Genomic DNA, 27,840 nt, shown 5'->3' with positions numbered 1-27,840 from the left:
TTTTTTTTAAAATTTATCTATTTTGAGAGAGACAGAGAGAATGCAAGCAGGGAAGGGGCAGAGGGAGAGAGAATCCCAAATAGCTCCCCACTGTCAGCACAGAGCCTGACATGGGGCTGGAACTCACAAAACTGCGAGATCATGACCTGAGGTGAAACCAAGAGTCAGAGACTCAACCAACTGGGCCACCAAGGCTCCCCCTATTGTCTTCTTTACATCAGTTTTAACTCCCAATGTTTTGCCATATGTGTTTACTTCCTATGGGTATTAAAGTACAGTTTGTTTCAACTTTTATTTTTATTCATCTTTTCATTATATGGAATATGAAGCTTAGATTTACGTTTTTAAAAAAATGTAATAATTCCTTTACATTTATATCAGAAATTCATTAAGTTTAATGAAACAGTCATTTCTGCTATGTTTTTAAATTGTGAATTTGCCCTAACATGATTGATATTGGGTGCCTGGGTGGCTCAGTAGGCTGGGCGTTTGACTTCAGCTCAGGTCATGATCTCACAGCTCGTGAGTCCGAGCCCCAAGTCAGGCTCTGTGCTGACTGCACGGGGCCTGGAGCCTGCTTCAGATTCTGTCTCTTGTCTCTGTCTCTCTGCCCCTCCCCTGCTCACGCTTTCTCTCTCAAAAACAAACATTAAAAAAAAATTGAAACAAAAATAATTTGTCACAAAATTTTACACTTGCTTATATGCAAGTTTGTCAGTGAGAAACTCTAGGTCAGTTCCACATGAGGACAATTTTACACCCCAGAGGACGTTTGGCAATGTCTGGGGACGCTTTTGTCAGGACTGGGCAAGCTGCTACTTGCATGTCGTGGATACTGGTAAACATCCCACAGAGCACGAGACAGCCCCCTACAAGACAAACTAGCCAGTTACAGAATAACAGCAGTGGCGAGGGGAAGGAACCGTGCCAGGCTGCCACAGAGAGATGAGAAGGAATATACAAAACACGCCCGCGCATACCCTTCGAGAAGAATCCACCAGCTTCCTCAGATTACCCTGTTTTATGAGCCCAACGTCTCCAAACCTGGTGTTGAAACTTTCCGTCTGATTTCGGGTAATGGTCCTTCCACCTCACTGCCCCTTCTTACACCCACTTCCATAAGCAAATTTCAGGTAGTTTTTAAGCTAGTTTATTTTGTTAATAATTTAACATGCATAAAAGTGTGTTTTTACCAGGTTCCTATCTTTTCAACATGTCACTGACAAACTTTTTGAATGTTGTGTATCTAAACACCATTCCTCCGGTAAGCTATGGTTTTTACTACATGATTTTGCATTGCACTGTGATTTTTAGAAATGCATGTGATGTGTTACAGCAGAAATGAATGCATGTTTTTGTTTAAAATATACTTATTCTCCTCTGATTAAATTCCTTACTTTAAAAATGTTTTCGGGGCGCCTGGGTGGCTCGGTCGGTTAAGCATCCGACTTTGGCTCAGGTCATGATCTCACAGTCCGTGAGTTTGAGCCCCGCGTCGGGCTCTGTGCTGACTGCTCAGAGCCTGGAGCCTGTTTCAGATTCTGTGTCTCCCTCTCTCTCTGTCTCAAAAATAAATAAACGTGGGGCGCCTGGGTGGCGCAGTCGGTTAAGCGTCCGACTTCAGCCAGGTCACAATCTCGCGGTCCGTGAGTTCGAGCCCCGCGTCGGGCTCTGGGCTGATGGCTTAGAGCCTGGAGCCTGTTTCCGAGTCTGTGTCTCCCTCTCTCTCTGCCCCTCCCCCGTTCATGCTCTGTCTCTCTCTGTCCCAAAAATAAATAAACGTTGAAAAAAAAATTAATAAAAAAAAATAAAAAATAAATAAATAAATAAACGTTAAAAAAATGTTTTCAAGAAATGCTCAAAAAGCCTTCATTATTACTTTAATTTTCAGAAGTTAAAGATTCAGAAAATTAGAACATTATAACAAGTATCCTGGGTTGTTATCAGTATACTACTGATTTAAGAATTCAACATTTTTCTTCAGACTTCCTTTTAATGAAATAGAATATGACAGATGAAACTCAAGTCCTCTTTAGTCCCTCTTCAATATTTTTAAAATCTTTCTAAAATTTATTAAAGTTTATTTATTTTGAGAGGGAGGGAGGGAGGGGGGGGGAGGGAATGTGTGAGTGGGGGAGGGGTAGAGAGGGAAAGAGAATCTCAAGCAGGTTCCCAACTGTCAGTGCAGAGCCCAACGTGGGGCTCAGTCTCCCAAACCATGAGATCATGACCTGAGCTGAAATCAAGACTCAGCTGCTTAACCGACTGAGACACCCAGGTGTCCTATTGTTTTTTTAAAATGTTTATTTATTTTGAGAGAGAGGGCATGGGCACTGGGAAGGGGCACAGAGAAAATTCCAAGCAGGCTCCATGCTGTCAGCACAGAGCCCGACTTGGGGCTCGATCTCACAAACCGTGAGATCATGACCCGAGCCAAAATCAAGAGCTGTAAGCTCAACAAATCGAGCCACCCAGGTACCCCTTCAATATATCTTATACTCAGTCCTATTCTCTCTTCCCAGAAGCGAACATTATGTGCATGTAGTAACTTTTCAATTCGTGTTTTTAATTTTTAAATACACATAAGTATCTATAAATAAGTATTACTTTAATTTTTATGCACACATGCTTTATTATACTGCAGCTTGGATTTTTCATTCAACATTTTGAGATCTGTCCATATTGATATATACAGAATTGATTTAATTTTGTGTCGTGTTCTATTATCTGAATATGTCACAATTTTTAATCCATTCTTTTATCCACTGACCATTTGTTTTCAGTTTTCTGAACTGACTGTTCAGATCTTTTACCTATACTTTTTACTGGGTAACTTATGCTTTCATTTCTAGGATTTCTTTTTTTTTAGGTTTACTTATTTTGAGAGAGAGAGGGACAGCACAAATAGGGGAGGGACAGAGAGAGGAGAAGGAGATTCCCAAGCAGGCTCCACGTCATCAGCGCAGAGCCTGATGCAGGGCTCGATCCCACAAACTGAGATCATGACCTGAGCCAAAACCAAGAGTCAGATGCTCAGCTGACTGAGCCACCCAGGTGCTCATTTCTACAATTTCTTTATATAACTTGTATATTGATTAATTGTTGACTAAATTAGGTTACAAATACTTTCTCCTTGTGTATGTCTTCTCTGTTGTTGTTTTTTTTTTTTTTAAGGTTTATTTGTTGGGGGGGGGGGGGGGGAGAGAACGAGCATGGAAGGGCAGAGGATCCAAAGCAGGTTCTGTGTTGACAGCAGAGAGCCCTACACAGGGCTCAAACTCACAAACCATGAGATCATGACCTGAGCTGAAGTCGGAGGCTTAACCGACTGAGCCACCCAGGCGCCCCTAAAAAAATTTTTTTAAACAAAAAATAAAATCTGTTTACATTCACAAAAATCTTACTGCCATTTTGATAAAACTGCGGTAAATTTACATATTAACTTGGAAGAAAAGTATCATCTTTACTGTATTTAGTCTTTCCATCTACGGGCCTCGCTATCTCCCATTTATTTATAATTTCTCCATAAAAGTGTTGCATATCTTTTGAATATTTAATCCTAGGAATTATGCTTTCTTAGCTGAGACTATTAACGCTACTTTGAAATAACCTCATGAATTCATTTAGTGATCAGAAAAAATGCTCGGGGCGCCTGGGTGACTCGGTTAAGCGACCGACTTTGGCTCAGGTCATGATCTCTCAGTTTGTGAGTTCAAGCCCGGCGTAGGGCTCTGTGCTGACAGCTCAGAGCCTGGAGCCTACTTCAGAGTCTATGTCTCCCCCTCTCTGCACCCCTCCCCTGCTCACCTTCTGTGTCTGTCTCTTAATAATAAATAAACATTAAAAAATTTTTAAAAAAAGAAAAAATGCTCAATATGAAAGTTTGTAAGGTATTAAAAAAAACCATAATAAACGGTCATTCCTTCTAAACCTCGATTGCAACAAAACATTAAACAGTGTGTATTCTGCTTAGATTTTTATATCCTATTCTATTCCTTCCGACCTGTCTTCCTTTCTTCTTACACTCAAACGTTAGCAGATGAATTATCGTATTCAAGCCGCTGCCAGCCATCATTTCAATCACTCAGAGTCTTAAATTTTTTAAACACTTGTTCTGAATTCAGTAACTGCCATGTAAAACTGGCTGAGCTGTGACACCCACAAGGGAACCAGACCCATTTCTCTCCTTTCCCTTGTCAGCCCCCGCCACGCCCGGGCGCCCCCGGCCAGGCAGGGCCCGCTGCTGAGTGGGCCTGGTCCACGCTCGGCTTGTTCGGGAGTGCGGCCACCGGCTCCGTCCACGGTCCGGACCTTACACCCGGACGGACGCAGCTCCACCCGTCCTCCGCTGCCACCCCGCGAGGACCCCGGATGGAGGCCCGCCACGCCGGAGACCGAAGACCCGCCCCGAGCCCCGAAACTGGGCGTCCGCGCACGAAGCCTTTCTTACCGGAGCCAGCTCGGCCATGGCCCTTCACGGTCCCTCCCGGCCCGCGGCCCCGCGGGGACGCTAAGTTCCCGGGCGGCCCCGCGGCACCTCCTCGGGCGCACGGCCTCCAGCTCCGCCCAGCCCCGCAGGCCCAGCCCCCGCGCGGTGCACGCTGGGACTCTCGCCTGGCCCGGCCCCACAGCGCCCCCTGCGGCCGGGAGGAGCCAGCGCCGTCCCCGGGTCCTGGCGCTGGGTCTGGGTCTCCAAGCAAGGAAGACAGACCGAGAGGCACTGAAAGGAGCTGGAGAGAGGAAGACGGAAAGGCGGACGTGGGGCTTCAGCTGCAAGTGGGGAGACGACTCGCTCTTCACTGAGCCCCGGACGGAGAAGGGGCGCGGGGCTGGTTCCTCCCCGAAGCGGACCCCAGGCGAGGGGAGGATCATCTGTGAGGCCATCCCGGGAATGAAGCGGGGAGGTGAGCCGGCCCAGGGGGTCAACGAGCAGGTCCCTGTCATGGGCAATGGGGAGTCCGTCCGGCGATTCTAAGAGTGTGCAATACCCCCCTACCCGCATCAGAATCCTCCCACCAGGGACCAGGAGGCTGGGAATTCATCTTCAGGGAGTCAGGCAGACACATGGCATCGCTGAGCCCGTGGACTTAAATTAGGACGTGACTTAGTCTATAAAATCCAAGAAATGGTCTTATAACCTAAATGTGAAATGGATCTTCAGTTTACTTCGTCTTTCACTCTTAAGTACCCAGTGTGATTGAAGTGCTGGGATATATGTCATTGCTTCCCCCTACCTTAAAGGTTTTCTTTAAGAAAAAAAAAATTGGGGGCGCCTGGGTGGCTCGGTCGGTTGAGCGTCCAACTTCGGCTCAGGTCATGATCTCGCGGTCTGTGAGTTCGAGCCCCGCGTCGGGCTCTGTGCTGACAGCTCAGAGCCTGGAGCCTGTTTCAGATTCTGTGTCTTCCTCTCTCTCTGCCCCTCCCCCGCTCATACTCCGTGTCTCTCTCTCTCTCTCTCTCTCTCTCTCTCTCCCCCCCGTCAAAAAAAAAAAATAAACATTAAAAAAATTTTTTTTAAATAAAAAAATAAATTAAAAAAAATTTGAAATTTAACAACAATAAAGCAAATTTAAAAAGAAGTAGGCAGCTCTTTCTGCCCATGGGTCGGTCCGGTGCTTTAGTAAAACCACATTTTTACACTGAAGACAGACATCTCAAGAATTATTTCTTGGCCATTGGCTCTGAACCCTGACACTTCAAACCACATCATTTGGCATCCTGATGATTCTGAGGCTTAGTCCAAACTTGGACGCCATTCAAAATACTGTTTATATTACCAAGACTTTGGCTGGAATGTCATTTGAAAGCCATGCATAGACTCAGCTAGATGGCCATAGCTTTAAGGAACTAAGGTTGACTTTTCGAAGAATGAAGCCAATAGAGCCTCTTGGAACTATTGACCTTGATGACGTTTTGGGGTGATGGTGGGGTGGGGCGGTCCAGAGCCAACAACCGAGAAAAAAAATCCTTGAAAATGCCTTTGGTGCAAAAAAAGGTGATTTTATTAAAGCATGGGGACAGGACCCATGGGCAGGAAGAGCTGCACTGGGTTCCTGAAAGGTAACTCATTATATACCCTCAGGTTGGGAGGGAGTTAGGGGTAGAGTAAGTCTCAAAGGTATTTTGGAAGCAAGGTTTCCAGGACCTTGAGGGGCTACCTGTTGCTAGGGAAACATTTACTACCATTTAAGAAAACCTCAGTCATGAGACCCTTCAGATGTATATGGGGGGTGAGGGGCATAAGCTTGGAGTAAGATTGCCAGTATATATCTCGGGCGGTTGAAATGAAGTAGAATTACAGGATCCTCGAGGTTCAGGTAATGTTAAGCTAAGATTCTCTTTTGCCTGTAGCAAAGTGTCATCATCTCGGCAGCTGAGCTCCTTACAGGGAGGTCACTGCCTGTTTCAGGGACTTACCTATGGGCTGTAAGGCAGTAAGGGAATTTAATTTTTCATTTGCCTTAGTTTCCCACATTAAGCATGGCAAGCACTTAAACCTCTTTCCTTTGTTCTTGGGTAGGCAGGAGTGTCCGAGGAATATCACACATATTCCACCTGGGGGGGAGGGGTTGCTGTTAGCCTGTACTTTGCCTTCAGCTTGCCCCACGCTCCCTCATCAGCCTGGTACCTTGCTTAGAGTTTCCAGCAGCCTTACCAGGAGTCTGGTATGTCAGCTGACACGGCTTCTTATTCCTGTGAACCTGTGGAAACCTCAAATTGCTCTTCAAACGACAATGAGGGACTTTGAGGAAAGTTCTGATTAACTATCAGAGTGATGTGGGAAACAAAGGCAGAAGGAGATAGCAGGTAACACTGAACTTCCTTATGGCCTGCAGCCCATTGACGAATACTTGAGGCCAGCAGAGTATATAACTTTCCTGCAGGAAGTCCCTACTGTCTTAATGTAAATGGTTTGCCAGAGGGGAAAACCACCTTAGCTTGATAATAGCTAGGCCCCAGGATCCAGTGTCTTTAGCATATGAAAATCCTTTGGGAAACTTCCTCTAGCTTTTACCTCCCCCAACTCCCAAGTATATTATCAGTCACTCCATGGGGCCTGTCCCCATGCTTTAATAAAATCAGTTTTGCCAAATAAATAAATAAATAAGTGTAAAATGTGTTTATAATTCTGGCACTCCAATGTAAATGTTCTATTTTTTTAAATGTTTTTATTTTTGAGAGAGATGGAGTGAGCGGGGGAGGGGCAGAGAGAGAGGGGGACTGAGGATCCGGAACGGGCTCTGTGCTGACTGCAGCAAGCCCAGTGTGGGGCTCAGACTCCCCAACCGGGAGATCATAACTTGAGCCGAAATCGGACACTCAACCAACCGAGCCACCCGGGTGCCCGCCCCAAGATTTTCACATAAACTTCCAGTCTCTGCCCGCAGACATGTACTTATTATATGGTTCTGAGACATACGTCACTTTGTTTCTTTTGTTTTTCATTTACCACATCAGAGTTTTCCATGTTTCTCATAATCTTACAGTTCTACTCTTAAATGGATGTAATGCAAGGCAATGCATTAATCTGCACGGACTGGGCACGTTAAAGACAGAAATGAACTCTCTCACAGTTCTGGAAGCCCAAAGTCTGAGATTAAGGTATCAGCAGAGTTGGTTTCCTCTGAAGACTCTCCTTGGTTTGCAGATGGATGCCTTCTTCCTGTGTCCTCCCAAGGATGTTCCTCTCTCTGGGTGTCCTGTATCCCAATCTCTTCTTATCAGGATACCAATCTTATTGGACTAGGGCCCACCCATAATGACCTCATTTTACCTTACTTACCTCTTTCAAGGCCCTGTGTCTAAATATAATACTGTTCTGGGCACCTGGGTGGTTCAGTCCATTAAGCATCTGACTGCGGCTCAGGTCATGATCTCATGGTTCTCGAGTTCAAGCCCTGCATCGGTTGTCGGGTTCTGTGCTGACAGCTCAGAGGCTGGAGCCTGCTTTGGATTCTGTGTCCCTTTCTCTGTGCCCCTCCCCCGCCATCTCAAATAAATAAATAAATAAATAAATAAATAAATAAATATTTGTATACATATTTATATAACATAGTTAAATAAATAAATAAATAAAGTCCTGTTTTGACATACTGGGGGTTAGGACTTCCAACATATGAATTTTTGGAGAATACCAGTACATAGTAGGTAGGGTAGTATAAAATATTCAGGGGCCATTAAAAAAAAATGTGGCCATAAATAATGCTGCTTGAATATTTCCATGCGTATAGTCTTAAAACACAAAAAGTACAAAGTGCAAAGGACAAATACATGAAATTAGATTAAGATTTAAAACTTTTTTTTCAAGAAAAAAATAAAATAAAAAATAAAACTTTTTTTCCCCCACCAAAAACCACCATAGCCTAACCAAAACTAAGTCAGACTGGGGAAAGATAATTTGCAGTAAGGAAAAACATCTAGAGAATATAAATAACTTCTAATAATCAAAAGACTAGTCAGGAGGATAATGTGCAAAATTATGAATAGTGAATTCAGGAAAGGGGGAAACATGAATAGGCACAAAATACACAAAGGTGTTCTCTCTTACTGTTAGTCAGGAAAATGGCAGTATCTGCTTTTGAAGATGCGCCCATCCTACATCCAGCAAGTCTTAACCTTGGCGCTGTTTTTGCACATTTACATAGGAGCCACATTCAAGAATCTCCATAGCAGCATTGTTTTAAGAGCAAAAACAGGAGAACAATTTAAGTGTCTATCACCCAGAGGATGGATCTCTTGTGGGTTTTTCCCCCATACACTGAAAAGTAGCAGCAAAAACTAGTGAGCTACAGCTGAAAAGAGCATACGTGAATGACATTAACATAAGGATGACTGAAAAGGCACGTTGTAGGTTACGTACAATATGGTAGCCCTTACAGAAACTTTAGGACATATAAAACAGTACTATATATTATTTAGAAGTAACACGTATGTAGGCAAAGTATGCTGACATGTACAGGAATAAATACCCAGTTTGGGATAGTAGCCATCGCTGGGAGCTGGGATGGGGAAGGGGTGGGCAGGAGAGGATGGAAACCAAGGTTACACAGGTGCTCCATCAGTACAGATGGTCCCCGATTTGTGATGGTACCACTTACGATTTCTCAGTTTTACAATGGTATGAAAGCAATACGCATTCGGTAGAAACTACGCTTTGCATTTTGATCTTTTCCTAGGCTTGCGATTTGTTGGAGGATCCTCTCTCATGATGCTGGGTAGATGCAGCTTGCAGTCAGCCACACCGTCACAAGGGGCACAAAACTGATGTGCTTACAACCATCACCCACACACCGGTTGTTTGTCACTTTCGCTACAGTATTCATACAGTACACGAGCTATGCAACACTTCATTATAAAATAAACTTTGTATTCAGTGATTTTGCCCAACTGTAGGCTAATGTAAGTGCTTTTAGCACGTGCAAGGTAGGCTGGGCTAAGCTATGATGCTCATTAGGTTAGGTGTTTTAAACAGTATTTTCAACATGCAATGGTTTTATCAGGTTGCAATCCCATTTTAAGTCACAGGTCTGTACTGCAAATGACTTATTCAAGAGGAGCCAACTGCTCACAGGTGAACATTCTTTACACCTTCTGAATATCTTTAACACTATAAGGAACATTTAAATAAATGAATCAAGCCATCAGAGTATTTGCCATCTCCAGGGGAGGGACACAGGCTTGTAAAGAACAATGTGAAAATAATATCCAATACTATTAGCAAAGTACAAAATGCTGTGGGAGCATCAGACAAGGGATTAGCTGGCTATCTCCAGAGGTAGAGTTCATTGAGAACTCCTAGCTTTTTGACTATGAAACTAATTCTTTCACAAAATTTGAAAAAATTTTTATGTACACACACACACACACACACACACACACACACACACGATTTATGTCTAAACTTCATCTCACAAATTTGGTATATAGAACCTAGAATGTTTAGTTCTAATATTGCATTGTGATTTCCTCTTTAACCAGAGTTCTTTAGTGTATTTTTAAAGTTTCCAAGCCTAGGAAGTTTTGTTTGTTGTTTAAAGTTTTCTTTTTTATTTCTAAGTTAATATTTCATGGTAGAAGTTGGATCACAATGAAATGAACTTTAAAAAATATGTGGAGACTTCATTGTGCCCTATTACATAGTTAATTTTTGTAAATGCTCTGTGTTTAAAACTGATGTTATTTCTGGGGTGCCTGGCTGGTTCAGTCGGTTAAGTGTCCGACTTCGGCTCAGGTCACGATCTCGCGATTCGTGAGTTCAAGCCCCGTGTCAGGCTCTGTGCTGACAGCTCAGAGCCTGGGGTCTGCTTTGGCTTCTGTGTCTCCCTCTCTCTCTGCCCCTTCCCCAACTCACACACTGTCTGTCTCAAAAAGAAATAAACGTTGTTAAAAAAAAAAAAAAACAAAACTGAGGTTATTTCTCATACAAGGTTTTCTGTTGGGTAAAACTTATAAATTTTTTGTTCACATCAAATTATTAATGCTTATTATTGTCTGCTAGATGAATACATTTACGAAAGGTGTGCTAACTACCCAACTAAAATATGGTATATTTATTTTGGTCATTTGGGTAACTTTTGCTTTTCATAGCACAAGCCTACATTGTTAGGTGTTTACAAGTTCGTGATTCTTAACTCTTCTTAGTTGATTCTTTTTATGGATTTTGCTATAAATTCTAACTTGTTCTCATGTATAGTTTATTTCACTAGGCTTCATTTGACAAATCTTTTTCCATCACTTTATTTGCATTGTTTAGTGTTTGTAGTCATGTCTCTTGTAAACTTTGTATAGTATGAACTTTTAAAATATCTGACAGTCTTCTGATTGTGTACTTAATTCACTATTTTATTATTTTCATCATTTTCTTTTTCTGCCTTCAGATGGATTGGTACTCTTTTTCTTCTTTTCTTTCTTTCTTTCTTTCTTTCTTTCTTTCTTTCTTTCTGTGTTTTATTTATTTTTGAGAGAGAGCACAAGTAGGGGAGGGACAGAGGATCTGAAGCAGGCTCCGTGCTGACAGCAGTGAGCCTGATGTGGGGCTTGAACACACAAACAGCGAGATGGTGACCTAAGCCAAAGTCGGAAGCTCAACTGACTGAGGAACCCAGGCGCCCCTGAATTGGTACTTTACTATATTCCTTTTTTCTTCAGCTGTTTTAGAAATTATATATAACATCTTAGTGATTGCTGTTGATTTTTTAACCATTTTATTGAGATACAATTGACACACTATAAACTGTATATATTTAAACCTTACAATTTGGTAAGTTTTGACATATGTAGAAGATGGTGAAACCATCCTCAAAATCAAGATAATAAACAGACCCATAATGCCCCCAAATTGTCCATGCCCTTATGTTTTTCTCCTTATTCTTGATGCTAGTTTTACCATCATTGCTAGGTGTGGATTTTTACCATCCTCTCATGTAATGGAAGTGCACTTTTCCTTTTTTTTTAAATGTCTATTTAATTTTTTTAATGCTTATTTATTTTTGAGAGACAGACAGAGTGTGAGTGGGGGAGGAGCAGAGAGAGAGAGGGAGACACAGAATCTGAAGCAGGCTCCAGGCTCTGAGCTGTCAGCACAGAGCCCAATGCGGGGCTCGAACTCATGAACTATGAGATTATGACCTGAGCTGAAGTCGGATGCTCACCCGACTGAGCCACCCAGGCACCCCATTAAATGTTTATTTTTGAGACCACAAGCTGGGGAGGGGTAGAGAGAGGGGGAAAGAGGAGGCTCTGTGCTGACAGGAGCGAGCCCAATGTAAGGCTGGAACTCATGAACCCCGAGATCATGACCTGAGCTGAAGTCAGATGCTCAACAGACTGAGCCACCCAAGTGCCTGGTAGTGCACTTTTCATTTGAAGATTTTGGAAACCTCTCAGCCATTTTCAGGTATTGCTTCTCAGCCACTCCCTTCATTTTTTCCTTCTGGAATTGTTAGGTATATATCAGAAGCTCTCAATCGATTCTCTATGGATCTTCACTGCTTTCATACTTTTATTATTTGTATTTACCTATCTACTTCATTCTGGGTAAATTCCTAAAGCTTGTTTATTCTATTCGAGATTTTCATTCAATCAGTAACTTCACTTTCTCATTTCCAAGGTCTTTTTTCATATCCACCTATTTATCACTTCTGCTTATTTTTTATTTCCTAGTATTTTAAAATGTTATAATTCGTTTATATTTTGGTGAATCAAGCGCACTGGTTTTCAGGTATCTTCCAGGTATCTCTATTTAAATGTATACGGAGTGAATTCATCTTCTGATTTTGTTTTGTTGGCTCACTTAAACTTACATGTCTTTATGGGTTTTGGAATTACGGATTGCAGGATCATCGTGCATGGGGAGGAGTAGGGTTTGTGTCTGTGTGAGAATGTATGCACCTCCAACCGTTCTTGTTTAGCTGTCCTGTGACTGCGTCTGCCCAATTCCCTGGGGCCCTCAGGTCCATAATCAAGTCCTACATAGTTCAGTGCTCCCCCACCCCGCCCTGTTAGTGGGTACATCACAGATCCAGGCATTAAGCCAGAGAATGGCTTGATCTGGGTGGGAAAATGCAAAAACAAGATTAAACCCCTGCCCTGGCCGGAGTGCAGTCTCTGAGGGAAGCAGGCAGGTTACAGTTGAACACTAAGAGTGCTATTAGAGAAAGGGTGCTGTGGCATTGTGCACATACCTAAAATGCTGCTGGTGTGGAAACTGAAGGTGGAATGTGCAGGAGTCGGGAAGATGAGGGAGTGGTCATGAGGATATGACGCACTTGGGAAAGACCAGAGTCATTTGGTGAGAGTGAGGTTCATATTGTGAATAGGTAACAAGATTAAGCTGAAAAGGCAGGTCTGGGTCAGCTCAAAGGTTTCTTTCTGATGTCACGTTAGGGAGTTTACGTTTGTAATAAAATTGGAAGCTTATAAAAAATATTTTTTGAGAATAACGTTAGAGTTGGATATTAGGGAAATCAACCTGTTATAAGGGTAATGAATGCACTGCAGGAGAAAGCAGGAAAATCTGCCCATAAAAACACTAAATTTTTTTTAAAGTTGGCTTTGGGAGGAGGCAGCTGGGTGGCTCAGTCCGTTAAGCGTCAGACTCTTGATTTCAGCTCAGGTCATGATCTCATGGTTTGTGAGTTCGAGCCCCGCATCAGGCTCTGCGCTGACAGCATGGAGCCTGCTTGGGATTCTCTCTCTCCCTCTCTGTTCTTCCCCCGCTTGTGTTCTCTCTAAAAGAAATAAACAAACTTAAACAATAATTTTTTTAAAAGTTGGCTTCAGTCAGTGGTGATGGTAGAGATAAAGAAGGGCATTTGTTTGGGAGGAATTTAGGAGACAGATTGGGTGGAGGAAAACCTAGGATCATTATCAGATTTACAGCTTTGGGATTAGTTAGTATAATTTTAGAGGTGGGAAATACAAGAATGTAAGGAAGAGTGCAGAGTGAGGGTTGATATGGATACGGTCTTTTTTTTTAATTTTTTAAATGTTTACTTATTTTTTGAGAGAGAGAGAATGTGAGTGAGGGGCAGAGAGGGAGGGAGATACAGAATCCAAAGCAGGCTCCAGGTTCCACGCTGTCAGCACAGAGCCCAAGGTGGGGCTCGAACTCGCGAACCATGAGATCACGACCTGACCCGATGACGGATGCTTAACCGACTGAGCCACCTAGGCGCCCCTGGATGCAAAGTCTTATCTTGGGCATTTTGTGTTTGAGATGCCTGTGGAAATCAGAAATACTCAGGGGGAAGGTGAACTAGGGAGACGGATGTACAGATTTGAAAGTCATCAGCACCTAGGAGATAAGACATTACTGCACAAGTGGTGGCTCAGGAGAGGAACCGATGACAAACACGCACAGCTAGCAATGGCTGGTGGTGGCAGCGGCAGAGGAGGAAGTACTTCCTCCCCATTCTTGGTATTTCTTTCCATTTAGGAACACACAGCATTCTTAATCTCCGCGCCTCCTTATTCGCTTTGCTCAGGTCTACTAGTTAAGGTTAAATGAGGCCATAGGATTGGGGCCCTAATTCAATAGGGCTGGTATCCTTCTAACAAAAAGAAGAAACACCGGCGATCCCCCACTCCCACCCTGTGCACAGAGGAAAAAAACAACATAAGGACACAGGAAGCCAGCTCTCACCAGACACCAATCCTGCTGGCCCCTTGGTCTTGGACTTCTAGCCTTTAGATCTGTAAGAAAACAAATTTCTGTGCCTTAAGCCCCCCAGTCTGTGGTGTTTTGTTATGGCAGCCTGACCTAACACACATATAACGTAAGAAACTTTTATCCCAAGGAGCTTGATTACAAAACGGAGGAGGGAAAGGCTTAAAGGAAAAGGTCTAACCTGAATTTCACGGCAGGATGACTAGAATGCTTTCAAAGAGTTTTCCTTCCTCCAGTCTCTCCACTCACTAGAACAAACGTTCTGGAGCTTTTCCAACAAGTTCACTTGAACAGACTGTCACTCAGTAGGTGTGGGAAGGGTCCCTGGGGCCTGCGTCTTCCACACGTATCCCAGGCGAAGGCACGGCGTTGTCCTGAGGTGTGCTGGTGAAGAGGCCGCCGAGGCTGACATCCAGCCCACACGCGCCCTGGCACAGGTTAGAGGAAGCGCATTTTTCTTTGCACAAAGACACCACTGACTCGCCAAGAGGCTTGCACCTACAGGAGTGTACCAACCAGACGTTGGTTCTCGTAGAGACACTGTGACTTGTAGGGTGTCCTTGATTCCAGCTGATTCTGACTCAGGTGATCAGCAACCACCGTGTACTACAGCAGTGGAATTTTCCATAGGCCCCAAAGATTCCCTAAGGAAGCACAGCCGTACATTTTTGTAGGAATGATGTTAAAAGACTGACAGTCCATGAGACAGATGAAGGTTCGCTAGAACAGGCTGGAAAATCGCCTTAGAATGATCGATTGGGCCACAGAACAAAAAACGGAGTGATGTCTTGGACTGGCAATATTTTTTCCTTTGGTATTTACCCAAAAGCCCCCAATATTAAGGCAAGTATGTCTCCTGGAGAATTGACGTATACTACTGAAAATGCAGAGGGGTTAGTTACATCATTGCTTGTTACCAACAATGGTGGATTTTTCGGTGATTTAAATTAAACCAGAGAGAAACAAAAATTTATGTGCACCATCATTAACAAAGGAGATGGTAGACAACACTTATTTTTGGTAATATAGAGAAACTCCCCCGCGACACAGATGCTCTCACCATGTGAGAGAAAATGAAAATTCACTATATGAGAAAAAACTGAAAGTCTCAGTACAAATTTAAATAAGGAGGCCTGATAATAGAAAGCAGACTGAGGCGTCTGAGGGGAAACATTTCAGTCTGTAACATTTCTTCAATCGAGCTGTGGTTTCGGAATTTCTTTTATTGTTATTTGAGAGAGAGCGCGCGCGAGTGGGGGAGAGGGGCAGAGGGAAAGAGAGAGGTAATCTTAAGCAGGCCTTAGGCTCGGCGCAGAGCCCGAAGCGGGGCTCGATGCCACGACCCCGGGATCATGACTTGAGCTGAAATCAACCACTCAACCGAGCCACCCAGGTGCCCCAAGGTTTCAGAATTTAATAAAGGTATTACCGTGCTCTTGGATGACGCTGCTAAAAACTGCCGGAGTGGCGGCAGAGTCGAGTGTTTCTTCCAGAACCGGCAGGCCTGGTCCACAGGAATCACAGAGGGGAGACGCCTCTTGTGCCTGGATAATTGGGGACCTTTGTCAAGGAGCTGTCACGCCCTGCCTGCTGTGCATCTGGCCAGCGTATGTGAGGCCGGTGTCCCGTGAATCCCTTATCCCCCTTCTACCGTGGATCCGACAGAGCTGCTAACGCCACCTAAGCGCTGTCACTGCTGCCTTTCTGCGTGGCCTGGCCTAGACACTGAGGGGCTTTGCCCTGGCATGTACGGCCATATGGGTGTTGAGTGCTCCCATGTACGTAAAGCTCCTTCCACACTCGTCACAAGAAAAAGGCCTCTCCCCTCTGTGATGGTGCAGGTGGGTCTTCAGACTTCTCTTCTGGAGGAAGCCTTTGCCACATTCCGGACACCCGAAGGGCTTCTCTCCACTATGCGTGTGCAAGTGGACCTTCAGGCTTCCCCGTATGCAGTAGCTCTTGTCACACTCGGGACACCGGAAGGGCTTCTCACCACTATGGACTCGAACGTGTTCGGTGAGCCTGTACCGCTGAGTGAAACTTTTGCCGCACTTAACGCAGGAGAACGGCTTTTTGTCACTGTGCTGGAGCAGGTGGCTTTTCAAATTCCCTTTGAGACGGAAGCTTTTATTGCACTCAGGACACCGGAAGGGTTTCTCTCCGCTGTGGAGTCTCTGATGTTCGGTGAGCTGAGACTGCTGGGTGTAGGTCTTCCCGCACTCGCTGCACGCAAACGGCTTCTCGCCCCTGTGTATCCGCTGGTGGAACTTCAGGGAGGCCTTCCAGAAGAAGCTTTTGTCACACTCAGGACACCGGAAAGGCTCCTCCCCACCGTGAAGCCTCCTGTGCGCGGCGAGGTGCGAGTGTCGGCTGAAGCTCCGGCTGCACTCGGGACAGGAGAACGGCTTTTCTTTGGCGTGGACCTTGAGGTGCTCCGTGAGCCTCGACTGCCGAGGGAACGTCTTTTTGCACTCATCGCAGGAGAATTCCTTCTGCCTGTTGTGGACTCTGCTATGGCGAGCGAGCTTCGAGGGCCGGGTAAACCTCTTGCCACACTCCCCGCAGGAGAACGGCTTCTCCTCGCTGTGTAAACGCTGGTGGGCCCTCATGGCGTTCTTCCAAGAGAAGCTCCTGTCACACTCGGGACACTGGAAGGGCTTCTTCCCACTGTGCTGAAATAGATGGGCTTTGAGGCTTCTCTTCAGGCGGAAGCTCTTCTCACACTCGGGACACCGGAAGGGCTTCTCTCCCGTATGAACTCTGATATGTTCAGTGAGTTTCGTCTTGTGCGTGAATTTCCGACCACATTCGTCGCAAGAAAACGGCTTCTCTCCACCGTGGATCCTCTGGTGGGCCTTCACGGCAGCCTTTCGGGAAAAGCTTCTGCCACACTCCGGGCAACGGAAAGGCTTCTTCCCATTGTGTCGGCAAACGTGGGCCTTCAAACTTCTCCGCAGGCGGAAGCTTCTGTCACACTCTGGACACCGGAAAGGCTTCTCCCCAGTGTGCACCTTGAGGTGCTCCGTGAGCTTGCACTGCGAGACAAAACCCTTGCCGCACCGCTCACAGGAAAACGGTCTCTCCCTTTTGTGCAAACACAGATGCTTCTTCAGAGTGGCTCTAAACTGGAAGGTCTGGTCACACTGGGGGCATGGGAGGGGGCGCTGGCCCGTGTGAACAACCTGGTGAATGATCAGGCTGCACTTCAGATAGTAGCTCTTCTCGCACTTGCCACACTGGAAACGCTTCTTCTTACACAGGACCGGCCGGTTCCACCGGAGTTCAGAGCTCCCTCTGGATTCATTTTTGTGCTGTGGATATTTACAGAGCTGGCTCTTGGCGTGGTTTCTTTTGTGCTTTACCAAGTCTCTCTTTACCTGGAAGACCTTCCTACAGACAAAACAGGAATAAAATCTTGGCCCCGGTGGAATTTCCAAGTGACCTGGGGTACCTACCCGCGTAGGCCATGGATCGTTCTTATCCCGATTAGAGGATATGCTGTCAAGGTTTTCATGTGGAATCCCTATTTCTTGGAGACTTGGGTGCCGTAAGGTGGCTCTTTGATTTGGTAAGATCTTTCTTTCCTCCCCTGGGAAGGTAGCACACGAACCCTGCCTTTGGAGGCCATTTGAACGGCATTCTTCCTCTTCTGCCCCAAGATTTCCTTGGTCACCTGGAGAGAAAAAAAGAAGACCCACCCTTATCAATGACGTGTCTGTGCTACGATGGGGTCAAGAATGGTCTTCACGTCACTACCAGCACGGGAAAAGGAATCCCATTGATCTTGACGAGCTTGTGTATCTGCTTGCCACAGGCCAAGTATATCTAACTGTGACGTGCAAATTCTTCCATCAAGTGTTAAGAAATGGCTGCGTGTGGAAAAAAAATTGCAGGCAAATACATCTTGTGAACCAATGGATTATCCTCAGAGAATAAGCAGAAGTTGAAAGAAAATAAAAATGAGCTAGTCTGAGAATATGACCATTCTATTCTAGTTCCTTAAATCTGTGAAGTAAATCACATAATACTGAAGTATAAAGGCTTTGGGTCATATTCTTGCCCCTTCTACTACAGATTTCAGGAAAAGCTTTCTGGAAGAAATGCTAATAAAAAATATCTTTCTTGGCGCCTGGGTGGCTCAGTCAGTTAAGTGTCCAACTTCAGACCAGGTCATGATCTCACAGTTCACGAGTTCGAGTCCCACATTGGGTTCTCTGCTGTGAGTGCAGAACCCACTTCAGATCCTCTGTCCCCCTCTCTCTGCCCCTCCCCCACTTGTGCTCCCTCTCTCAGAAATAAACATAAAAAAAAAAGAAAGTATATCTTTCTTAAGAATGTCAAAATGACAATTTACTAAATTTCACAAAGAACACTATGGAAATAATGCCCTTTTCCAAGGAACTTTGCATTGTAAGAAAGATATTAATAGACGCATAGTCACTGCTGTTCCCAGAGCAAAAACCATGATGACAGGAAATGGGGAGCTGAGCTCGCACCGTATTCTCACCCGCAAAAAACTGGAGCGGTCAATTCCAGATGCTGGCCTGAGCTGATGTATTTCAGAACCGCTTTTTCTCCTACCTGTTGAACTGGGTCCTAGGCCTCTCCTTTTTTAAAATCTCTTAACACAGGAGGAAACCTCACCTGTCAGGAAGGGTGGGCCTGCCCCCAGAGAATTCTGATTATGCTCTGTGGTCACTGTTAACAACAACAGGATGGTGTCATTTACTAAGTTAGCACTCCATAGCTAACGTCTAGGTCATGGCAAAAGCGTGCTTACCTGTCTCTTTGAACTCTATTTCTTATCACTTACTATTTATTCCAGGCAGAGGAGCAGTTGTGATTATTGGGTGAGTACCACCTGGCACGAAGGGAACATTCGTTTTTAGGGACAGCCACCAAAGTTGGCTTTGGTACTCAAAAACCTTTCTGGGTCCTCCCTTTCTAAAGGATGAAATCAAACTTCCTCCTTGGGATTTCTGGCCCCAGCTAATCTGACATCATGTCATGTTTCCCCTTCTCCACCTCCCATACGCTCCCAAGAATCACATTCAGCTATACATTTTCTAAACACAATGGGCTTGTTCCCACCTTTGAGACAGCTCATGTATAACCCCTGCTGATCTTCTCTAACCAAATCCGTCCATTCTTTGCTATTTAAATCCTAATTCCTTTAGAAGGCCTCCTGGGAAACTGCTGTCTCTACTCCACTCACTCTCCTCTAAATCCCTATACAACTCCTACTACCACTGCCACTTACTATTTTATTAAATTGTACACAGTCCCATCATATAGATGACTAGTCCAACAGTTCAATATGATCGACTAACTTAACTGCCATCCCAGGTGAGCACGAAGACCAAATCCTCCAGCGGAACATATATATGGGTATATGTATGTGTCTCCTTCCCACCCCCAGCCTGAGTAATAACTAACACAGTCCTATGAACATGGTAGGGACTCAATGCTCGTTAGATAAATGAATAATAGACATTGGCAATGAAATGAAGTCTTTGGGAATTCTTTTTTTGTTTTGATGGAGCTAGCCCATATGTTCCCTGGGCTCAAATCCCTTCTTCTTAAGGGGAGTCCTATGACTTCCAGGGACTTAGATCTCCATTTAATAAAACATTAGCATAGTCTAAAAAATAACATATTCCCTTAAGCATTTAAAGTATTTCCAACGTTTTTCTTGTGATACAAGGAATTCAAAAAGGAATCCTTCTGGGGCAGCTGGGTGGCTCAGTTGGTTGAGCGTCCAACTTCGGCTCAGGTCATGATCTCACAGCTCATGAGTTCGAGCCCTGTGTCGAGCGCTCAGAGCCTGAAGCCTGCTTCTGTGTCTCCCTCTCTGCTCCTCCCCCACTGCATTCTGTCTCTGTCTCTCTCAAAAATAAACATTAAAAAAAAATTTTTTTTTAAAAAGGAATCTTTCAACAGGATTTTAGAACTCAAGTTCTAAAAATCTGTACAATAAAAAAACAGTATGTTATACCAAATTGGACGGTTTTCCATTTCTCTATACTCAAATGGACACAGTAGTGTCATGGGGAAGATGGCTGTTCCTCAGGACTTGACAAGTGGGTCCTCAACTTGTTCTTTTACAGGGAATTCTTCTTTCCAGGGTCATAATTTTTTTTTTTTAACAAAACATACACAATTTCCCTCCTTATAAAAGTAATACGTTCTTATATTGGCTTCCCACTTGAGGAAAAAAAGAACACTCTCCATCAAAACAATGCTTATTCACAACGTCCAGCTGACTATCCACAAAGATAAAAGAAATCAGTCATGACCCTAAATCCATCATACTCACCAAAATACAGCAACTTTCCAGTCTTCTGCGTGCTGCACTGCTCATCAGCAGAAGGGCTAAGTGTCATTCTTTTCTCCAAGGGTCCCTGGTCTCTGATTAACAGCGTTCTCCCTTGTTCCATCCAAGTGATCAAATCTGGCTTGGAAAAAACACCACCTGCAAAGACAGTCCACATAGACTCAATCTGGATTTATCTGAGTTCTTCACTGAACATGATTATAAGAGTTGACTTTGATTCCTGAAGACAGGACATCAAAGTTAAGTTAAAAAAAAAATGGAAACCCGGGGCGCCTGGGTGGTTCAGTCAGTTAAGCGTCCGACTTCGGCTCAGGCCATGATCTCACAGTTCGTGGGTTCGAGTCCCGCGTCGGGCTCTGTGCTGATAGCTGAGAGCCTGGAGCCTGCTTCATATTCTGTGTCTCCTTCTCTCTCTGCCCCTCTCCTACTCGCGCTCTGCCTCTCTCTCTCTCTCTCTCTCTCTCAAAAATAAATAAGCGATAAAAAAAAAATTGAAACCCTTGAAATTACATGAATGACAACAAAATATAGCCTAACCAAGACTGCTTAGCTTAAATGTTCTCTGAAATGTTTCATAAAACTAAAGGAGATGGGGAAGTTAAGGACAATGATTTTTACTTTTATTTTAATGGTTATTTATTCTTGAGAGAGGGAGAGACAGAGCCCAAATGCGGTAGAGGCAGAGAGAGAGAGGGAGACACAGAATCCAAAGCAGGCTCTAGGCTCTGAGCTGTCAGCACAGAGCCCAATGCGCGGCTTGAACCCACAAACTGTGAGATCATGACCTGAGCCGAAGTCAAACCCTTAACCAACTGAGCCACCCAGGTGCCCCTGGACAATGATTTTTAAAAGGCCAACAGACCCAGGCAGAAAGTCTTAAAAAATGATCATTATGAGAACAATGTGAGTGCAATAAAAAGCAAAATCACAGGAGGTCAAGAAGGGAGCCTGATCACTAAACACTTCTGACTAGACTCCCCATATTCAAGGACGCTAACTACTGAGGTGCAGTGAAGGAACCAGGAAGTTGTTAAATGATGGCAATGATGAAGGGAGAGAGAGTAATGTGTCTAATGACATAAGCATGAAGGGAAGAAGGACAGTTCTAAAGTAAAGGAATGATTTTAGAAGATCCAATGGATGCCCTGTAGTAGTGTCACCCACCGCTGAGACCTTGGATCAAGCGTTGGCAGCACCTGAAGGGCTTGTGAAAAATGTGGACTCCTGGGCCTGAGGCTGGACCTGCTAAATCCTAATCTCTGGGGCTAATATCTGGATGCCCGTACAGAAAATCATTTGTAAGTAATGCCCTTTGGGTTTTAAAAAGTGGGAAAATCAGACTGGAATTTCCAAGCACAAGGACACTAGTTGTGATAACTCCCAACTCAACCCTGGATAAGCACGTAGCTCGAGTTTCTCCTACCTTACTGGACTGAGACTGTTCTGCTTGACCTCCAAATGTTGAGGTGTCCTGGGGCTCTGTCCTATCTACATATTCTCCCTAGATGATTCCACCTAGCCCTGAGATTTCAAACACCATCTTGGGCCACCTGGGTGGCTCAAGTCGGTTGAACATCCGACTTCGGCTCACGTCATGATCTCACGGTTGGTGGGTTCGAGCCCTGCGTGGGGCTTTGAGCTGACAGCTCAGAGCCAGAAACCTGCTTTGGATTCTGTGTCTCCCTCTCTTTCTGCTCCTCTCCCAGTCATGATCTCTCTCAAAAATAAACATGAAAACAAATTTTTTTTAAACACCATCTATACAGTGACTCCAAATTTGTGAATCCAGCCCTGATCTTCACTTGGAATTCCACTCTTGCGTACCCAACTATAAATATTTCCATATAATGTCTAATAAATATCTCACACTTAAGGTCCTTTCCCCAAGCGTTCCTGATGTCATCGAATAAAGCCACTGGCTTCAACATACTCAAGCCAAAAATCTACGAGTTGATTCTTCTTTCACTTTTAGGCTCAACATCCAACCCACCAGCAACATCCGGGATGCTACGTCCGAAAGACATTCAGAGCCTTTCTACTTCTACCTTTATCGCCACCTACCTCGTTCAGCTGCCATGAAGCCTCACCTGCACTGCTGAGGTTCTTGGCTGGTGTCTCTCCTTTCATTGCTGTGCGCTACAATTCATTCTCCCCATGGCAACCCAAGTAATTAATTGTTCCAACAAATTTTGTCTTACTAGTCCTGTATAAATCCTCTCATCACCTTCCCTTTGTATACAGAACTAAATCGAACTCTGTACCTTGACCTAGAGGCCCCTTCCAGACTTGGCACCACAGTTCTCATCTCCTAGCCTTCTCTGCATGTGTGACCAGCCTTAGCGTGGTTCCCATCACACAATGAGCTCATGCACTCCAACCCTTAAACTTCTGCACTAATCTTCCCTCTGCTTAGAATTTTCTTCCCTCTGATTTCACACAACTGACTCATCTTGTCATCCCTATCTCAGATAGAAGAGATTATAAACCCCAAAAGAGGGAGAGAATCCTACAGGCTATATTGAGATCACCTGTTAAATTGGTAACGGTAGAAATGGTTTTAATGATGTAAGAATGAGTTAGAGCAAGTTGGATAAACGGCAAAGTATAATCTCAACTTTCTCTTCAAATCTACCCCATGAGTATCTCTCTGGGTATACCTAAGTGTCCCATCCCACCGCCCCTTCTCCCTCTACCAGGGAACTTTTCCCCCAGTTCTTACAAGGACAGAAAACTCATCTTGTTGAGGCAACATAGGTAGGCACCAAAGTATCAGTTTAAAAAAAAGGATACACTAAAAAAAAGAGAGAGAGAGGCAATGAGGTTATTTAGTAATTCTAACTGTGGGACAAACAAGGGAGGTTTGGGGTGAAAGAGAATTCTGAATTAATAAGACTGGGGGGGGTGCAGATATCACTAGATAAAATAATGACCTGTTAAATATTCCCAGGCCATAATAGGAAGTTCAGAAGATATTCTAAGTGGAAACTGGCCACAGAATCATACTCAATAGCTAATACAGAGTGGAAAGCCTAATAGTATTAGGCTGGTTCCCCAAAAATGATTTCTTTGAAGCCAATCCTACCCAGGGAATCAAGAGTCTCATAATTGGTCTTCATCACTTGCTGATACATTTCCTTCTGCCACTTCTCCAGGATCTCCCACTCTTGTTCCGAAAAATATAAGGCCACATCATCAAATGTCATTGTCACCTGGAATCACAAACAGTACATACATACATTTTCACTTTCAGGCTACCATCTTTCTTTTTTTTTTTTAATTTTTTTTTTCAACGTTTATTTATTTTTGGGACAGAGAGAGACAGAGCATGAATGGGGGAGGGGCAGAGAGAGAGGGAGACACAGAATCGGAAACAGGCTCCAGGCTCTGAGCCATCAGCCCAGAGCCCGACGCGGGGCTCGAACTCACGGACCGCGAGATCATGACCTGGCTGAAGTCGGACGCTTAACCGACTGCGCCACCCAGGCGCCCCCAGGCTACCATCTTTCAATGCCCATGTCTTTAAGAGACGAGAAGAAACTATATTAAAATCTCATTCTTGGGCGCCTGGCTGGTTCAGCTGGTGGAGCATGCAACTCGTGATTTCGGGGTTGTAACTTTGAGCCCCACAGGGCTGTAGAGATTACTTAAAAATAAAATCATATAGGGGCACCTGGGTGGGCTCAGTTGGTTAAGCCTCGGACTTCAGCTCAGGTCATGATCTTGTGGTTTGTTGCTTTGAGCCCCACGTTGGGCCCTGTGCTGACAACTCAGAGCCTGGAGCCTGCTTTGGATTGTTTCCCTTTTTCTGCCCCTCCCCTGCACGCGTGCTGTCTCAAAAATGAATAAATGTTAAAAAATTTAAAAAAAGAGGGGCACCTGGGTGGCGCAGTCGGTTAAGCGTCCGACTTCAGCCAGGTCACGATCTCGCACTCCGTGAGTTCGAGCCCCGCGTCGGGCTCTGGGCTGATGGCTCAGAGCCTGGAGCCTGTTTCCGATTCTGTGTCTCCCTCTCTCTCTGCCCCTTGCCCGTTCATGCTCTGTCTCTCTCTGTCCCAAAAATAAATAAACGTTGAAAAAAAAAATTAAAAAAAAAAATTTAAAAAAAGAAAATCATATACATATATATAATTATATGTGATATATATATTCTATCATTCTCTCTGGCTGGTGCCATGAACAATGAATGTAATAAAGGGGTCACAGAAGTCTATTTGACCCACATAGTGAATTAATGACCAGCAGGCCTTTGAACACATGCATCACCTAAAGGGGGATCCTTTACTTAGCAACAACCAATTATTGGTATGCAAGACTTTTAAAAAACTTTTTATTTTGAAATATAGACTCAGGAAGTTGCAAAGATAGTACAGTACAGAAAGGTTCCCTGTGTCCTATACCTGATGGGGGAGGAGGTGAGAAGCGGAAGGGGAAAAAATGCATTACATTAGTAAGATTATTAGATATGAAAATCTCAGTAAGGGTAGAAGCAAAACTTGCATAAGTAGGCAGGTTATATACTTAGTTGAATTTAACAGAGTTTCCTGGATTGAGCCCAGGATATGCCTATTAAACTCTAAAACCGGTGTTGAAATTTCCCATCAACCACCCCAACTGGTTTCAAATTTTCTGTCATTTCCTAGAGGGAGCAGTCTCCAGTTCCTTTCATTCCCAGTCTTCCTTCCCCTAACTTTTTTTTCATCCGTTTATACAGATGAGCTTCTCTGAGGTTACATCCATCAGCAGAGCACAGAACGAGAACCCAAGAGAAACCAAAGAACTCCGACACACGGCGGAAACAGCGGGTGACAAGAGGGGACGCTTGGTTAGATCCTGAATTTCTCCCAGTGACCCCTTTTCTTCCTATTCCATTGCAGAAACAACCTGAGCACCAAAACCGTCCCTTTACCCGCCGGGGGCTCCGAGCTCAGTCCAGGGTCACGCACGGACAGTCCCCCACCGCCTCACTGCCCGAATCGGGACCCCACACCAGATCGCGACAGGGACGAGTTTCGACAGGGCCCGCATCCTCCAAGGGCCCCTCTTACCGGAGCCAGCTCAGCCATGGCCCTTCACGGCCCCCGCCTCTGCCCCTGCCTTCGCCGCTGCCCTGGAGACGCCGAGCGCACGGGTCACCGCCCACCCCCACCCCCGGCACCGCCCACGGCGCGCGGCCTCCCACCCCCGTCCAGCCCCGCTAGGCCCAGCCCCCGCGCGGTGCACGCTGGGACTCGCGCCCGGCCCGGCCCCACAGCGCCCCCTGCGGCCGGGAGGAGCCAGCGCCGTCCCCGGGTCCTGGCGCTGGGTCTGGGTCTCCGAGCGAGGAAGACAGACAGAGAGGCACTGAACGGAGCTGGAGAGAGGAAGACGGAGAGGCGGACGTGGGGCTTCAGCTGCAAGTGGGGAGAAGGCTCGCTGTTCACTGAGCCCTGGACGGAGAGGGGGCGCGGGGCTGGTTCCTCCCCGAAGCGGACCCCAGGAGAGGGGAGGATCATCTGTGAGGCCATCCTGGGAATGAAGCGAGGGAGGTGAGCCGGCCCAGGGGGTCAACGAGCAGGTCCCTGTCATAGGAAATGGGGAGTCCGTCCTGCCAGGGATTCTGAGAGTGTGCAACCCCCACCCCCCGCCCCCGCTCAGAATCCTCCCGCCAGGGGCCAGAAGGCAGGCAAGTCATCCACCAAATCCTGCTTCTTCAGTGAAACCACTTCTGGTCTACCTTGGACACAAGTCGAAACCATATTTAACAGTAGGTTTTTGTAGATACGTCTCAAGTTGAGGGCGTGCTCTCCTATTCCGAGTTTGCTGGGAATTGATATTGTGAGTGGGTGTTTTGTTTGGCCCAAAGCCTTTTCTGCATCAATTTATATTTTTATGTGGCTTTTCTCTCTTAAACAATTAATACGGTCGGTTAGATAGATTGATTTCTGAACGTTGAACCAGCCTTGCATTCCTGCCATAAACCTTATGGGGAAGACCTGTGGAGGGTTGAAATGCTACTCATCTTACAAGCCGACAAATCAGCCTGCCATAGTTTCATAGGCGTTGACAATAGACAAAATTCATGGGTCATAGGCAGCTTGAGATTTATGTTCACATCGTTCATTACCTTGTCCTCAAGTCCCATAGGAATGATATGGGGTGGCCCAGGTGGATCCTGCACACATGATGGCTTTGTGTTGCAGGTGAAGAACCCAAACCATGGCGTTCCCACTCTTACAGTGGAGCTGTTAGCAATTTGCTCGACTACTCTGATCATCTCTCTTTTATTGTTAATAACGACACTAAACGTAGTTATTAAAGTACTTGGATTTAGATCTTTTTTATTATTAGTCTTCTGCTTTTCCTCTCTGCCTTTCATTTCTCTGTTTTCTCTTCTGGATTATTTGACTTTGTTTTAGTATTGCATTTTAATTTACTTATAATTTTCACTGTCTTTTTATTTTTTTTTAATTAATTTATTTATTTTGAGAGAGAGAGAGAGAGAGAGAGAGAGAGAGAGAGAATCCCAAGCATGCTTCACACTATCAGCGCAGAGCCCCGTGTGGGGCTCAAACTCACAAACCGTGACATCATGACCTGATCCGAATTCCAGAGTCTGGGGTTTAACTGACTGAACCACCCAGGTGCCCCTCACTGTATCTTTTTATATTCTATTTCGTAGTTGCTTTAGGAACTCTAAAATATGCATTTAATTTTCTTTTACCGTTTTTAAAAGTTTCTGCATTTATTTTAAGAGAGACAAAGAGACCACAAGCAGGAGAGGCCAGAGAGAGAATCCACATGCCGTCAGAAGCAGTCTCCACACGCCGTCAATGTGTAGAGCCCAATGTGGGGCTCAGACCCATGAAACTGTGAGATCATGACCTGAGCTGAAACCACATCAGTCCCTTAATCGACTGAGTCACCCAGGTATCCCTAATTTTCTTTTACTTTGTTAAAAGAGCAGCTTTATTTGGATATAATTAGTATACCATACAATTTTCCCATTTAAAGAGCACAGTTCAATGACTTTTAGTCTATTCACAGCTTCTTCCTTTTTTCTTTCTTTTTAAAATAATAGACTTTTTAAAAATCAGTTTTAAACTCACAGAAAAATGAGTGTTAAATACAGAGCTCTCATTAGTCCCCCACCTTCCCTCGATTTCCCATATTAAAACAAGCATGCAGGATTTTCAAGATTAAGAAAATCCAAGGAAACAGAACTGCACAATGACCTATATAAAATTCTAACTGTAGAAAATTTAAAAGTCTGATTGTCTCAGAGCTGATTGGACTGACTTGCAATGTTATCATCAATATAAGAATGTTACATGTCTCCCATCCTTTGCCAACATTGTTTTCA

The 27,840-nt window shown here is 44.8% G+C and overlaps 2 protein-coding genes across 4 annotated transcripts in view; both read right to left on the bottom strand.

Annotated features, from left to right (window-relative positions):
- Nucleotides 1–15,479, bottom strand: part of ZNF786 (zinc finger protein 786) — a 29,584-nt gene extending 14,105 nt beyond the window's left edge. The window contains exon 1 of one of the 2 annotated variants that reach the window (XM_040471673.1): nucleotides 14,349–15,479. Coding sequence is in view for 1 of the 2 variants with exons in the window: in XM_040471671.1 (XP_040327605.1) it covers nucleotides 4,451–4,468 (18 nt within the window). In the remaining variant the exon portion in view is untranslated. Of the gene's footprint in view, nucleotides 1–4,450; nucleotides 4,584–14,348 lie in introns of those variants that run through there. The other variant, XM_040471671.1, reaches the window with a different exon arrangement.
- An 82-nt stretch (nucleotides 15,480–15,561) lies between these two features.
- Nucleotides 15,562–25,650, bottom strand: ZNF425 (zinc finger protein 425). 2 transcript variants are annotated; one of them, XM_040471674.1, is made up of 4 exons: nucleotides 25,547–25,650; nucleotides 23,584–23,710; nucleotides 20,484–20,639; nucleotides 15,562–17,840 (listed from the first exon to the last, which is right to left on the bottom strand). In XM_040471674.1, exons 1-4 carry the CDS (start codon nucleotides 25,562–25,564, stop codon nucleotides 15,886–15,888), a joined length of 2,256 nt encoding a protein of 751 aa, XP_040327608.1. In that variant the 5' UTR covers nucleotides 25,565–25,650; the 3' UTR covers nucleotides 15,562–15,885. The 2 variants fall into 2 exon arrangements, with proteins under 2 accessions (XP_040327608.1, XP_040327609.1); XM_040471675.1 differs by lacking the exon at nucleotides 23,584–23,710 and having other exon boundaries at nucleotides 25,547–25,630.
- Nucleotides 25,651–27,840: the final 2,190 nt, after the last annotated feature.

The sequence above is a fragment of the Herpailurus yagouaroundi genome, unplaced genomic scaffold, assembly GCF_014898765.1.
Source record: "Herpailurus yagouaroundi ecotype Mexico unplaced genomic scaffold, PumYag 100, whole genome shotgun sequence".
NCBI classification, from domain to species: domain Eukaryota; kingdom Metazoa; phylum Chordata; class Mammalia; order Carnivora; family Felidae; genus Herpailurus; species Herpailurus yagouaroundi.
Note: the sequence above shows the minus strand (reverse complement) of the source record. Positions and strands in the feature narration are given on the sequence as shown.

Coding starts and splice junctions, on each gene's coding strand:
- ZNF425 (XM_040471674.1), bottom strand. Junction 20,640..23,583: donor TGAGACTCTTGATTCCCTGG/GTAGGATTGGCT, acceptor CTGTCTTTGCAG/GTGGTGTTTTTTCCAAGCCA. Junction 17,841..20,483: donor TGGAAAGTTGCTGTATTTTG/GTGAGTATGATG, acceptor TTTTCTCTCCAG/GTGACCAAGGAAATCTTGGG.